The 16,323-nt window shown below is 34.2% G+C and overlaps 1 protein-coding gene across 1 annotated transcript in view; it reads left to right on the top strand.

Moving 5' to 3' along the window:
* Positions 1-16,323, top strand: part of CNBD1 (cyclic nucleotide binding domain containing 1) — a 274,214-nt gene that overhangs the window by 51,563 nt on the left and 206,328 nt on the right. Inside the window, exon 4 of the mRNA XM_076005344.1 lies at positions 1,024-1,182. Within this exon, the coding sequence (XP_075861459.1) occupies positions 1,024-1,182 (159 nt within the window). The remainder of the gene's footprint in view (positions 1-1,023; positions 1,183-16,323) is intronic.

Raw genomic sequence — 16,323 nt, 5'->3', positions numbered from 1 at the left:
CCTCCTGCCTCAGCCTCCCCAGTAGCTGAGACTACAGGCATGCACCACCATGTCCGGCTAATTTTTTCTATATATATTAGTTGGCTAATTAATTTCTTTCTATTTATAGTAGGGAGTGGGTCTCTCTCTTGCTCAGGCTGGTTTCGAACTCCTGACCTCGAACAATCCATCCACCTTGGCCTCCCAGAGTGCTAGGATTACAGGTGTGAGCCACCGGGGCCGGCCTGGATTGGCTTTTAATTTTATTCTCGTATTTCAGTTATTCTGGGGCATGTTCTTTTTTGTATACTTTAGATAAATAAACTTTACTATTAAGATTTAATGTTCTGTGAACTTTAGGTAAATAAAAAAAAAACGACTTCAGCTCTACTAGCTATGAGAAATTAAATAAGTTATATAAACTCTTTAAACTGTAATTTCCTTATTTTATAAATTGGAGATAATATTGTCTATTTCATTTGGTTAGTGTAAATGAGATGATGTATATATAATGTTTACCAGAGTAGCCAGTATGTTTAATGACTCAACAAATGTTACATGTTAATTGATAATAATACCATAGTACAAGAATAAGTTATGGTGGCTACTTTTACAATATGCATAGATTATCAGTGGTAAATAAAAATAAAAAAAATTATTATTGGGTGCTAAAAAATACTGAAAAAATGATTGTGTGAGTATAAAGAAAAGGGTTATTAACCATTGACTTAAAATATTTCCCTAAATTAGGTAAACTTTATATATTATGAAAAGTGTTTCCATTGCTGAAGACAGTTATAATACATATAATCAAATTCTATAAATTGAATATATTTCATATATGCTAATTTCTACACTTAACAGAATGACATGTATAACTGTACTACTGAGGACTGAAAAAATTCTAACACATTGAAAAGGAATATGTTATTTAAAAGATGAATTATCTCAGAACAATGCATTTCTTGGCAATAAAGTAAAAGTTCTTGTAAATAATTTTTGTGCGCTGTATGATACCGTAAAATATTATGTTTCCTTATTCAGAAAAGCCGATAAAGACACAGAAGAAAGTCTAAGCCAAGAACCTGGTGAATCTCACAATATAGCTGACCATCTTAAAAAAGCACATGGTGGCCTTACTTTAGATGAACGGAAACAATTCATGGAGAATCTGGTAGCGTTCCTAGCTATCATAAAAAAATTGTAAGTATTTTTAATATATTACTTCTTTTACTTGAAGGATTCTTTTGAATGGCTTCATTTTTTAAAAGTTTGTTGTTTGCAGATAGGTGTACTTTAGTTGTGATATAGCACTAGTGGATGATTCAGCAGAGCTGGAAATACTGGAGACTTTGTTTCTAAATAAATATAATCTTCATGAATTCCAGCTTCATGGTATATCATGAATATGTTGCTAAACTTGTGGCCTATCATTTTAAATTGAAGTTGCAAGCAAAATACATGCTATTTACTGATGATGCTAAACCAAAATTATGTTTAAGATTTCATTAGCGTATGGTTACTTGAAGGCTCTTCACAGAGTTTAAACAGACTTCCCCATCAGGGAGCCTTTCAATAAGCTTACTTCACATTCCCCTTGCCTTCCTGGATCACTGTGTGCTGCAATGGCGACACAATTGCCTGGAGGACGAGGGAAGGGAAGGAGAGGAATAAATCTGAATGGAGGCTGGTTATCAGAGATGGGATTGGATTTATGAATAAAGTCAAAGTTAAAATGGGACCATGAGAAAATGTGATATTGTATTTGAGATTGATAACAGAAAGAAAACCAAGAGTAAAAGTATTAAGACTAGATTTTCTTTGAAAGAAATTTGAGTAGCATGGTGTGAATAATTAAAAAGCTGACGTTTATGTTTTGAAGAATGCACTAAGAATTCTATGCTATAACCACTTTTCTTCAAAATTGTCAAGTCATGCACCACAGAGAGACATTTCTGTCAATGACAAACTGCATATACGAGTGTGGTCTCATAAGATTATAATGCTGTATTTTTACTGTGCCCTTTCTATGTTTAGATACACAGATACTTACCATTGTGTTACAATTGCCTACGTTATTATTCAGTACAGTAATATGTGGTATAGGTTTGTAGTCTAGGAGCAATAAGCTATACCATTTAGCCTAGGTGTGTAGTAGACTATGCCATCTAGGTTTGTGTAAGTGCACTCCGTGATGTTTACACAACAACAAAATTCCATAATGACACATTTCTCAGAATGTGTCTCCATTGTTAAGTGATACAGGACTATAATTGCAAATTTGAGGAAATGATCAGAATTTCCAGGAAATTTGAGAATGGTCAGATAGTTGATGTTTTTAATTTATCATAACAAAAAAATAAGCACATTAGCACATACTAGTCAATTTTTAGTAAAGCAGGTGTGAAAGAATTATAGAGAAAGAAATCATAACCACCTGTCATACAAAGGTATAATTAATCTGGGGAGCTATAAAAATAGAAAGTTAAACTAGAATGTGCTCGGTGAATTTGTTAAAAATATACTTTAGCTGGTAGGAAATCACTAAAGCACAGAAAGAAGCTCTAGGATTCACCAATCACTTTCATTCCATTAAATAATAATGTTGATTAATATTGCATTGGATTCAAAATTTTTAGTGCCCAGAAACCCCTGAATTACTCCCCGTTGATTTCAGATTGTGCTGGGCTGAAGGATTTTTTAATGGCAGTGGTAATCCCTGTCTTTCTGACTATAATGGGATAGTAGATTTTCAGATAACCAAAGTTCTGATCTGAGATGCAGGAGGAACTCGGCAATAGGGACTCCCAAGAAGCTGTGTTTCCCCAGCAAGGTGTCAAAATACTGGGAGATACCAGTTTGATGTTGGGATGCAAAATACAAATGGGTAAGACACTAAATACCATTTTAGCAATGTACTGAAGTGAAATGCAGGAGCTATGGTGCAAGGTTATCCAAGCACAGGGAAAAATAGACTCAGCTACTTTGCTGCATCTTTATATGGACCTCTGTGGATTCCATTTAATGACTAATCTCCAAATAGCCAGGACAGTGGATGTTGGGTCATTGTCAATTTCCAGAACCTACTTTCTCCTCATTCACCTGTGAGAAAATGGGTGAGTAGAGATCCTGACGTCCTGCAGGACCTCACTTTCAGTGGCTCAGAGATGGGCAGGTAGGACTCTTTTTTTTTTTTTTTTATTTTGGCATATTATGGGGGTACAGATTTTAAAGTTTCAATAAATGCCCTTCCCCCCTCCCCCCACAAGTCTGAGTCTCCAGCATGACCATCCCTCAGATGGTGCGCCTATCACTCGTTATGTATGTATACATACATAACGAGGTAGGACTCTTTATGTGGCAGATCTTCAGTGATCAACAATGGGTAGGGCTGTGACAGCCTCTGAATTACAATAGTGGAGTAAATGAGATGGGAACTCACTTTTATGGTATGTAATATTCACAGAAAGCCTTCAATCCAACACATACATTTTCTGATTTAATCCTCACATCAACGCTCTGAATTAGGCACGATAAGCTAGCTAGTAAGTAAAAGAGCAGTGTGCGTGCTGAATCTACAATCTATGTTTATTCTTCTATAGGGTATGTTTTTCATTTTCTCTTCCCCTTGGGACACCAGTGTATTAGTTTCATATTGTGTAACAAATTAACATAAAATTAGTGGCTTAAAACAATATACATTTATTAACCCTCTGGTCAAGGTTTAGCTGGTTCTTTTAGCTTCTCACAAGGCTTCATGAAGGTGTCCACCAGGTCATGTTCATTTCTGGAGCAAAAGATCCTCGTTCAAGCTCAAGTGGTTGTTGGCAGAATTCAGTTGTTTCTTGCTGACTCTGAGTCTCAGTCCTAGAGACCCCACAGATCCTTGCCACGTGGCTCTCTTCCAAGACCTCACACAACCAACATGGAAGCTTAAATCTGCAAAGCTAGTAAGGGAGAGTCTCTGTTTGTCTCTTTTTTTATTCTGCTAAGATGAAGTGTTATATAACCTAATTGAGGGCTTGTATATCCCATCGCCTTTGCCAAACTCCACTAGTTAGAAGCAAATCACAGATACTGCTCCACCCCAATTTTCAAGGAGATGGGATGAGTGATGCCTTAAGGTGTCTTAGCCACATTTAGCAACATTATCAATCCCTTTGTGACTCTATTAATCACATTTGCGATGGGGTTGTATGCTTTATGTACACAATACAACAGTAATTCAATTAAAAATTAAAATATATTTATCGATGAATAAGTAGTCAGGTCTGATCAGCCCTTTGTTTCTCTTTAACTGAATCATGAATCAGATTGATGGCCTGCTTCAGTGATGTGGTTTAACAAAAATTTAAAAGTAGCTACTTTCCATCCTCTAAAACGCTTCACTTTGTCATCTTGCCTGAAAATTTAACAAAAAAATTAATTTTGAGCCACAGTAACCTCTTTTTAAAGAAATGTAAGATTAAGAAATTAATAAACTATTAATTATTGGTAACTTGGTGTGATGCAGCTTAATCACACTACTTCCTAACTTCCACTTTAAGCCAGCAACTCTGAGTAGATAGTGCTGCATGGAAAAAGGACAAGTGATTTTTGAAACAGCCAAGTAATTGGAAGAGGCATTGAAATCACTGGGGTGATGCTGCCAAAGAGGAGGGATTTGAGAAACTGGAGGGCACTATGAAGTTGGGAAGTGTGTGTGTAGGACAGTGGGAAGGAAAGAGGAGAGAAAGTGAGGAGGTGACAGTTGGGAGCCTTCTATTAAATTTTGCATTTTAAGGCATATGGGAATGAATATAAGCTTATCATTTGTGTGAGTTAGGATTTTGGCTCATAAGCAATAGAAACTGATTCTGGTTAGTTAAAACAACCACAGCCAACAACAACAACAAAAGGAGCAGGAATGGACAGAAGAATATTAGGTAGCTCTGCAAATGGAAGAACAACAGTGTGAAGCTGGAGGAGCTATGAAGTCTAAGGCAGCTCTGGAAGTCTCTTCAAGGTACAACATTGGAACCAATGAATTATAATTACTTTTGCTTGGGAGTTATTTGGCTCACAGTTTAATTTCAGGGATAGGGAGTCAGACTGTTGAAGTTTGTTTTTGTACCCACCCCTTGGATAAATGCTGAGGGGCCAGTACACTTTGATAGGCAATCTCATTGAGTTTACATGCAATTGGCAAAGGGGTAACATTTCAGAAAAGAAAGTATTTCAGAAGGAGGGAAAAATGATCATGGAAAAACCATATTAAAAACTATGAACTAGGCCAGGTGCAGTAGCTCATGCCTCTAATCCTAGCAGTTTGGGAGGCCAAGGTGAGAGGACAGCTCGAAGCCAGGAGTTTAAGACCACCCTGAGTGAGACCTCATCTCTACAAAATATAGAAAAATTAGCCAGGCATGGTGGTGTGTACCTGTAGTCCCAGCTACTCAGGAGGCTGAGACAGGAGGATTGCTTGTGCCTAGGAGTTCAAGGTTGCAGTGAGCAATGATGACGCTATAGAACTCTAGATTGGGTGACAGAGTGAGACCCTGTTTCGAAACAAAACAAAACAAAAACTATGAACTAAAACATGGCTTGGAATTTTAATTTCTAAATAATTTTGACTGATTTTATTTTTCACACATTAATTAATGAATCCAACATATGCTTTTGAACTCCTTTGTTTCTAGAAATATTCCTGGTATTGGGACTATAGGAGCACATAATATCTTTGCCCTCATGGAGTTTACATTCTAATATAAGAGAGATACTGAACATGTGTATTATGTCAGTTAGTGATAAGTGCAAGGAAGAAAAGCTAATGTAGAATGAGAGGCTAGAGCATGATGGAAATGATCATAGAAGTTAGATAATTTCAGGAAATGAGAGAGGTAGCCAATTACATATCTTGGAAAAAGTTCATTCTAGGCAGAGGAAACACAAGTATAATAGCCTCTGGACTGCAGACACGGTCTGCAAATAGAAGGAGAGAAGAAGGAAGAGGAGGAGGAGAAGGAGAAGGAAAAGGAGAAGGAGAGAGAAGGAGAAGGAGAAGGAGAAGGAGAAAAACCCAAGAAATACAATTGGCAAGGAAGCCCTTGTGAAAGTACTTGAATCGTGGAAATTATTGATGGAAATGAGGCTTCAGAGGTAGACAGGGACAAGATTATCACTCAGGGTCTTGCAGGCTATGGAAGGATTTTAATGTTGGTGAGATTGGCATGTTATGATTTACATGGCAAAGGGTCATGTGTGGATGGTTGACCGTGGATGCCAGGAGATTTGGGGTTCTGTGAAATGGATGGAGGTGAGAGATGACAGTGGCTCATGTTCTGTGTTAGGGAGTCAGATTTGACTTGTACAAATTGATTTTATTTCTTTTTTTAAAGACATTAACAGGGTTGAATTGATAGTCCTTGAAGAAAATCAGATTCTTTGCTCAATTTGACCACTAACATGATGGAGGATGCTGGGCAAATGATCCGATGCTCTCACATGTTGCTATTTGATTGCATTGCCTATAACAGCACCAGCTTTTAAAATGCAATTATAAAATCCTTTGGTAAAAATAATTGGTTTCTTTATAAATGACTAATTTCTGGGGAAAAAGTGGTATTTGTGTGTATTTGTGGGAGTTGTGAAAGGGTAGGAGAAAAGAGGAACTTATAAATGAGCTGTGAAAAGCAGTTTAAGATCCTCTGAGAAAAATTGGCCCAGTTGTTTTTTCTTCTACTTTCTCCAATTAAGGACGTTTCCTTTGAGTGAATGAGGCATCTGAAGATCATTATGTTTCAGTGGAGCAGTGATGCAAAGCCACTTTTCAGGAATGACTCAGAGGAATTGCTCCCTGGTTGAACATCAGGATTTTTGCCTTTTATTAATAGATTCAGGCTGTTTAAAGTCCAAATGCAATATGGTTCTTACACTGTTGTCCTCTGGTGAAATGGCATATAAGATGAGCAATTGCAGTTTCAAACTACATTTAAGGGCCATATGCACACTACCTTGTAGGGCTATTGATTCTATTAAAAATATAGTATTTTGGAGGAAAACTGCACTGAACCAGTATGTGTGGGGTCTCTCCTCTAAAAAAAAGAAAGGCTTTATCTGAAGCTAAAAGGGAACACAGGTTAATAAAGAATGGTGTGATACTGAAAGTAATTTAAATTTCTGACAAGGAACAGTGATCATTTATAAGAATGGGAACTAAAAGAGAGTTATTTGTGCTAAGGAGATAAGTTAGCAAAAGACAGAAATTAAAAATTCATTGACAGTATATTGCTATTATATTAATAGAAGAGTATAACACTGAATCATGGTCTGTCTGTGGCAGCTAGAGTCAAAGTGATATTTGGCCTGTATATACTGCAAAATGCTTGGCTTTTGAATTCAGAATTGTGTTCTGAACTGGACTTCTTCAATTACTACTTGTATGATCTTGGGCAAATTTCTACCTGTTGATATTCAATTCACTAATCTATAAAATGGGCACAGTTATTAACCTCATAAGTTCATTATTGTTGTGAAGCCTAAACAAAGTTAGAAATGTGAAGCTCCAAACATGTTACTTGGTCTCTCTCTCCTCTTTCCCAAAGAATCTTATGTGTCACGATTGGTTAAAAAATTTTGCTACGTACTTGCCACAGTTGAATTGTAAAGGGGCTACTAGTGTCTTAGAATAAAAATGTGTCCCATGTTTTCTTCCTTCAAGAAAAAATATGCAACTTTCTCTTAGAATTTATGAATAAATAATAGCTATTACTTATTTACCATATATTTGCATTAGTTTACAAAGTTGCTAGTGATATTTTCATACTGGAGTTGAAGAAACTACTATTTGGGCACATATTAACTAGTATTTAAAAACAATTGTATCTTTTTACATTTGTTCTATTGCTTGGACATAAGCAAATATTTTCTATCATAATATTTATTATAGAAGTTATTTTTTCACTGCTAGCTACATTGTTTCAGCATAGATATGAATGCTAAAGCTGAGACTTCTTAATTTGGGTAACTTTGCATTTTTAAGTTAGAATCTTTTATTTCCATAGAAATATTTTACTCAGAATTTGATATAAGTTCTTTCTTATTATATTAGATTTGTAACTATCACAGAAAGTACATATCATGCATTGAGATGTTAGAATCTTATGACTCTAATGGGAGTTTTTATTATGTGTTATATTATAGATTTAATGAAACAGTGGAACACAAAATCTTTTAAAAATATTTGTTGTAACAATGTTCTTTTGAAATTATCACAAGAATACATAAATTCACTAAAAAGTTACTTGCCTTTCTGATGCAATTATTTATTCTTACAGACTATTAAAGTCATCTTAAAAATTAGTGCTAACTTTATCAAAATAACTTCATATGCATGCAAATGTATATTAAATATATGAGCAGAATGCTTTTGTACTGTAGGAATTATCTTATGGTATGAAGATCATTTTGGAGAGATTTAGAAAATAAAGTCCAGGCTCAAGTCATACCATATTTAGAAAATGTAGCAAGATTTGGTTGTTTCTACCAGAGTGTGGGTCCTCATAGTCACTGTTGTCTGTCCAACCTTAGTCTAGCTACAGAGAGGTAGTAAAAAATTTAGTAGTCTTTAAAAGCCTGGAACATAATTCCTTGATTGTCTCTCCTCTTTCATCCACTAAACATTTAATAGTACAAAACAGTGGTTTAGTTGTTTTTAGTATTCAAGGGTGATGTTATAGTAGGCTTGTTTACAAGCCTTGGTTTGGCTAAAGAGATGGGAATGTGATCAGTGGTACATAACGTTATTTGTAATATCCATTTGTGATTCTCAGCAGATTTGTAACTCTACCTATCTCATGGATTGTATGAAATTTGGTTTCAAAATCACTAGTGATTCAAATTTGGTTTTGAATCACTACATTGGGTTTATTGTGCCGTGAGTTAGCTCCATCAACATATGGTTAAATGTTCTTTCTTCTTCATTAGATCTTTGTCCTTTAGCCTGACCTGAAATCTATACTGGACAAAAATTCTCGTCTGGAGCATTCATTCTCCATTTTCTGCAAATTTACAATTATTACTACATCCTTACTAAAGATTTCCAAACCTTACTTCTCTGTTTGCTTTTTGCTATCATAAATTTAGCAATTTTATAGTAAATTCATATTAAGTTTTTAACATTTAGGATCCTTATTTAAAAGCAATAGAAGCTGATTCTTAAGCTAAAAGAGAAATTGTTAAATTTCTGGTCATTTAAGATGATTTTCTTAAAATGGAATTATTAGAAAGTAAAAGAATACAGATAATGTAAATATTCTTGATATTTTTAGCCACATTCATTTTTAGAAAGAAAGTACTAATTGACGTAGCCTCTCACAATAAATATTAGCTTCTAATATTTTAAAAATTTCATAGAACAACAAAAGATGTGTTATATATTTTATAGTTATTTTAATTTGACTTTCTTTTCTTCCTCATTAAGCTGAATTGTCTTCATTTCTTGGCTATTTGTATTTATTTATGTTGGCGTGAGCTATGTGATAATAGATTTTGTCTATGTTTTCTATTGTGCTTTAATTACATACTGTTGATACAAAGAGCTTTATATATATTATAAGATATATTTTAATTTGGACATAGTATTATTTATGGAATGAAGACTAAAGTCCTTCAGAAAAATATTTTACCCAATATGTTTGCCCAATATATATTTGTGGGTTATGCTGCAAGAATTGAAAATCATCAAATGAAAAAGAAAAAAGATATATATGTGTGTGTGCATATTTCGTATATAGTATATATTATTAATATATAAACATCTTTATTGATGTATATTTACACAATAAAAATGTATAATTTTAAGCTGTGCAATTTGATAAGTTTTGTTACATGTATAAATCTGTGAAACCATCACCACAAATAAGATAATGAACATCTCCTTTGCTCCCAAAAGTTTCCTTGCCCACCTTTGTAATCCTTTCCTCTTGTCTGACCTTGTGCTCCATGCCCTGTCCTGAGCAATAACTTAACTGCTGTCATTACTGTTTAGTTTATATTTTTTTGAATTTTGTATAAATGGAATCTTGCAGTATTATTGTTTAGTGTGGCTTCTTTCACTCAGCATAATTATTTGGAGCTTCGTCCATGCTGTTTGTATATCAACAGTTCATTCTCTTTTTATTCTTCTGAATAGGAATCCACCATATGGATATAGCATAGTTTATCTATGTATCTGTTTATGGATCTTGCTGGCTATTACAAAGAGAACTGCCATGAACATTCATATCTTTAAGTCCTAGTATGAACCTTTGCCTTCATTTCCCTTGAGTAAATGCTTAGAAGTAGAACAGCTTAATCATTTGGTAGGTGTATGTTTACCTTCTTGAGTAACAGGCAAACTATAATATTTCCAAAATGGTTGTACTACTTGGCATTCTCACCAACATGAGAGTTTCAGTTCCTCTACATTCTTGCCAAATCTTGGTTTGTAATAGGTGTGGAGTGATACATGATGATTTCAACATGTGTTTCCCTAGTGACTAATGTGGTTGGGCATATTTTTTGTGTACTTATTTGCCATTGATATATATGTTCTTTGGTGAAATATTTGTGCAATTTTGTGCAATATTTATATTTTACCTTCACTTATTCATTCTCTGATGCTCTTCCTTTCTTTAAGTAGATGAGAGTTTCTGACCTAATATGATTTTTCTTCCTGAAGAAATTTTAACATTTCTTGCAAGGCAAATGTACTGGCAGCAAAGACTTTTATATTTTGTTTGTCTGTCTGAGAAAGTCTTTAATTTATCCTTTGCTTCTGAAGGGTAATTTTACAAGCTACAGGATTGTAAATTGGTATGGGGTATTTTTTCTTTCAATACCTTAAATATTTCACTCTACTCTTCTTGCTTGTATGGTTTCTGAAGAGAAGTCATATATAATTCTTATTTTTGCTCCTCTAGAGGTATAGATAAGGTGTTTTTTCTCTGGCTCCTTTTACTTTTTTTCTTTATCTTTGATTTTCTGAAGTCTGAATATAATATGCCTAGGTGTAGCTTTGTTTTTTGTTTGTTTGGTTTTTTTTTTTTTTTTGCATTTACCTTTTTTTGCTGTTCTCTAAGCTTACTTGATCTGTGCTTTGGTGTCTGCTGTTAATATGGGGAAAGGCATTATTACTTCCAATATTTCTCTTTCTTTCTTTGTTTCTTCTAGTATTCCCATTTCATGTATGTTTCACCTTTTGTAGTTGTCCTCCAGGTTTGGATTCTGTTTCCCCCCTCCCCTCAGTCTTTTTTTTTTTTAGTTTTGGAACTTTCTGTTGTTGTATCCTCAAGCTCAGAAATCCTTTCCTCAGCTGTGTCTGGTCTATTAAGGAGCCCATCAAAGACATTCTTCATTTCTATTGCAGTGATTTTTGTCTCCAGCATTTCTTTTTTATTCTTTCTTAGAGTTTTTATCACTTTTCTTACACTATCCATCTGTTCTTGTAGAATGTCTACTTTTTTCATTAAAGCCCTTAGCAATCATAATTTAAAGAAAATCCTGGTCTGATAATTCCAACATTCCTGTCATATTTAACACCAATTTGTTGCTTGTCCAGTATTTTTAATATTTTTATACTTTGTAATATTTTGTTGAAAGGTAGATATGATGTACTGGATAAAAGGAACTAGAGTAACTAGGACTTCAGTAATATAGTGGTAAGGTGTGGGGCAAGGAGGAGTGTTTTATAGTCTTATGATTAGGTCTCAGTCTTCTGGTGAGCCTGTACTTCTGGACTGTGCACATCATACGTGCCTCTCCGTTTTTTGTTTTTTTTTCCTTCCTCCCATTTAGGTAGGACAGAATGGCTAGAATGAGCTGGAATTGGACATTTCCCTACCCCAAGCTAAGTGCGGTTCTGATAAAACTCCAGTAGGTTAGGCTTTGGTAAAAATAGCTTCTTCTGAGAGTAAAACGTTTGTTAAGAAAAACAGAGTGGTCTGGCTATTTTAAAATGGTTTATGTCCCTTCCCCTATATTCTCCTATATTCATTGTGAGGACCTGGTGAGCTTCTGGAGGTAAAATTCATAAAAGTGTCAGGGCCCCCCTATGACTGGGTTCCTCTGGAGTTTTTAACTCTTATGAGTTGTGCTCTCTGAACCTCCAGCCATTTGTCAATGACAGCTCAGGTTTCCCTACCCTGGAAGTGGTTCTTGTGGAGGTTTCTGCTCATGGGTTTTTGCTCCAGGAAGTTGTGATTTTCTGTGTTCTCCTGCGTGTCTCTCCAATTTCTGCTGCAGCAGTTTTGCCCTGTGACCTCCTTTCTCTGACAGATCTAAGATTGGTTTTTTTTTATTTTTCAGTTAGTTCAGCTTTCTACTTGTTAGGATGGAGTGGCAACTTCTAAGCTTCTTACATGCTGGACTGTAAACACATTTTTTTAAGGAGAGAAAAAACACAGAATAAAAAAATTTCCCTTTGAGAGACAAACACAGGGAAAATCTGAATATTATTTATTATATTTTTTCTTGCGTTTTCTCATTTTCTTTTTAACTTTGTGTTTGCTTTATGGTAATAGAATTTACTAAGCCTTAATAGGTTTTTAAAACATCTAATGGTAAAGCACATTTCAAAACAAACTTCCACAGATAATTTGTAAAATGAAGAGCATAACTATTGTGATTGAAGAAATGAGATCTGTAAATCTTTTTATTCTGTTCTTTTCCCATTCTTTGTAGTGTCTTTGTGAACTCTCTTTCAAAATTCACTTTGAAAACTACGGCTGTAGGGAAATCTATCAGTCTTTTCATTGTGAGTTCTTCCTGTGTTTTAATGTTTAGGAACTTTTTATTAACTAGCGAAGGCGTGAAAGGCTTTGCCCTCTGAAGGTTTGGTGATTTGAGTCTATGAAATAAACTGACAGTAGACAGATTAACAGTAGAAAAGGCATACAAATTTATTATGTGCATATACATGGGAGTCTCACAAAATATAAAACTCAAATATTGCAATACTGTAATATTACATATTACAATAAAATACATATTATAATATGTATTTTTGAGTTATTACTAATATGAATTAATAATGTAGAATACAACCTAACTCCATATTTTCTTCTCTTCATTTAAGGACTAATGTTATATTTGATTGTGTGTGTGTATGTATATATTAATAAATCCTACAATCAATATTAGTAGTACTTTAAACAATTATTTTTTATTTAGATTCACCCACATTTGTAACCTTTTCATCTCTTTTCATTTTTTTCTTGCCTCAAGTATAACCTTTAATGTTTTTTTTTTTCCAGTGTTATCTGCTGATGGCAAATTCAGGTTTTGTTTGTTTGGAAAATGCCTTTATTTCCTCTTCATTCTTGAAGAATGTTTTTGCTGAATATGGAATTCTAGATTGGCAGTCATTTTGTTTTACAATTGTATAGCTTTGTTTCAACCACAAACTCAGTTATCAATCTTGTTATTCCTTTGAAAGTAATAAGACTTTTTTACTTAGTCACTTTTAAGATTTTCTGTTTATCTTGGTTTTTAAAGATTTACTCTTATATACTTAGCATTTTATTTTTCCCCACCTTTAGAGTTATAGTTCCTATTGAAGCTCAGGATTGATGCCTTAAGTCAATTTTTCAACTCTGAAAAATTCTTAACCATTAATTGTTCAGATATCCCTTCTAATAAACTCTCTTTCTCCTCTCCTGGAATTCCACTTACAGTATGCTAGAATTTCTCATCAGGTCCTAAATTTCTTCTTTTTTCTAAACTTGCCATCATTTTGTCTCATCATACTTCAGTTTGTGTATTTTCTTTTGCCCTATTTTCTTGCTCACCAATTCCTTTTTAGACTGGGCCTTATCTGGGGTGTTAATCTCATTCATTGAGTTCTTAACCTCAGTTATATATTTATCATTTCTAAAAACTTTGAATGGACTCTTCTTTATAGATTACAGTTCTGTGCCCCCATCTTCATATTATCATTTATGTCCTTGGACATTTCCAACATAATTATGGGTGTGTGTTACAAGTTTATCACATTTTAAACTTATATACTTTAGTTAACTATTCTCTTTCATTGAAATTTGTCTTTTAATTTCAATAGCAATTTTATATTGATTTAAAAATAATTTTAGCTTTATGGTATTCTTTGATATCTGGTGAGACAATATACTACTATTTTGAAAATTTATTAAGTATATAAAATGGTAACTTTCTTATTTGGAAACATTGTATGTATTTTACATTTATTTTAGTCATCTTTAGTGAATAGGGTTTCATATAGGTTCTATAATTTTTGAGGTAATTATATCTTTTTATGAATATTATAAATAGGATTATTTGCTGTCTCTTTTTTTGTTGTTTTGACAAGGGTCTTGCTCTATTGCCTAGGCTAGACTGCAGTGGTGTCATCATAGCTGGCAGCAACCTCAAACTCCTGGGCTCAAGTGATCCTCCTGCCTCAGCCTCCCAAGGAGTTGGGACTACAAGTGCATGCCAACATGCCCGGCTAATTTTTTTCCATTAATATTTTTAGTAGAGACAGGGTCACACTCTTGCTCAGGCCGGTCTCAAAATCCTGAACTCAAGTTATCCTCTGCCTCGACCTCTCAGAGTGCTAGGATTATGGGTGTGAGCCACTGCACCTGGCAAATTTTCTCATTATATTTTTTTAATTAAGCATTATTAGTATATGTGAAAGTTATTTAACTAGGTCTGTATATATTTGTTACTAACTGTCTTACTGAACACATATTAATTCTAATATATTTTAATTGATTTTCTTTTTATTTATTTTTAAGTAACCATAATGCAATCCAGGAATCATTATAATTTGATCTCCTTTCAAGTAGATATATTTTATTTCAATTTATAATCTTAATGCATTAAATAGAGCATTGAAAATAGTATTAAATAATTGTGATGATAGTGAGCAGCTTTTTAATGTATTTTGTTTTAATATTAATAGTATGTGTCTAGTGATTTATCCATACTGTGTGTTGCTGGCTCTTGGTTTAAGGAAGGAAAAAGTATGTTAGAATAGAAGCATTGTTGTCAAAAAGTCTTGAGTTGAAAATTTAACTTGCAACTTTATAGATATGTGATCATAAATAATTTAACCTGAGTTTTTAATTTTTAAAATGATGATAAATTTATCTGGTTCTCAGGATTTTTGTGAAACTCAAAGCGAATGTATATGAAGCACATAAATGTATAAAGTTTTGCAATAGTAGGTGAGATAAACACACATGCATGTGCACACACACACATGCATACACACCTCCTCATTCTTTTTCTTCCCTCAAAAGGGAGGACAATTGCATTATGCCTCAATAGGATGACACTTATAAACTGCATCAGCTATACTTTCTGGCCATCTACTTTCTAGATGGAGTCAATACAACGGGAGACACTAGAACATATCAAGGGCGGAAGGAAGGTGATGTCTCAGTCATTATTCCCCCAGCTCCATTCTTGCCATTTAGACAAGGTTGTCTGTATCCTTTTCCTGAATGCTCCAGGAGCATCCTTCTAGAACTATAGTCCTCTCAGGATGTCAGTGACTCATCTTTCCCCTTTTACCTTCAGGCTTAGGGACAATGTTTGCTATTTCTTATCCCCAGTTGCAGCTAATGCTCCTTCACCCCCTTGTTGGCTTCCCTCAACCCAGGCTATTTGCTTTGTAAATAATTCCTCTCGATTGTTCTTTCTGAGCATGTAATCTTCTTCCTGTTTGATGAATATATATGTGATTTTTTGTAAGTGTATAACATTTCTAACCCCCCTAGAGTGCTATACCAGATCCTTACTAACCCCAGTCATGCCAAAACAACTGTGGTTCTCTGGCCAGGCTACTGTTTCTTGTGCCTGTGCTAATGCTCTTCCCCCTGCTTTGAACGTTACTCTTTCTACTCACTTTTCTATTTCTTCTATGAAGACTTTTCTGATCCACCAGGTAAAAATCTACAGTTATCCTTTCAAGCCTCCACATATGGACTTTTCTGTTAGCATTACGGTACCAACATAGTTTAGTTTATCTGAGGACTTGTCTCCTCATCACTGTTTATTCCATGCCTTGCATATAATTCCTAGTATACAGTAGGTACTGAAGAAATATTTATATCATAAGTAAATATAGCTATATTATTAATATTAGGAGTTAATTCATACAATTTATATTAGAATCGAAATATTGTGGAAAAAGTTGGAAGCTAAAGAATGATTCAAAAGTTATGTTTAAGCTGAAAATTGGTCTTATGTATTTTCACTGCTCTGACATGTTTTTCTTACTGAGTTGACATTTTGCTTCTGTAATACTTGGTGGAATTCCACAGAGGTTAAACCAGACAGGGGCTAACAGTTTGAGCAGGCTGA

Source organism: Microcebus murinus, chromosome 7 (assembly GCF_040939455.1).
Source record: "Microcebus murinus isolate Inina chromosome 7, M.murinus_Inina_mat1.0, whole genome shotgun sequence".
Classification (NCBI taxonomy): domain Eukaryota; kingdom Metazoa; phylum Chordata; class Mammalia; order Primates; family Cheirogaleidae; genus Microcebus; species Microcebus murinus.
The sequence above is the reverse complement of the archived record's forward strand: the minus strand, read 5'-3'. Positions and strand labels throughout refer to the sequence as shown.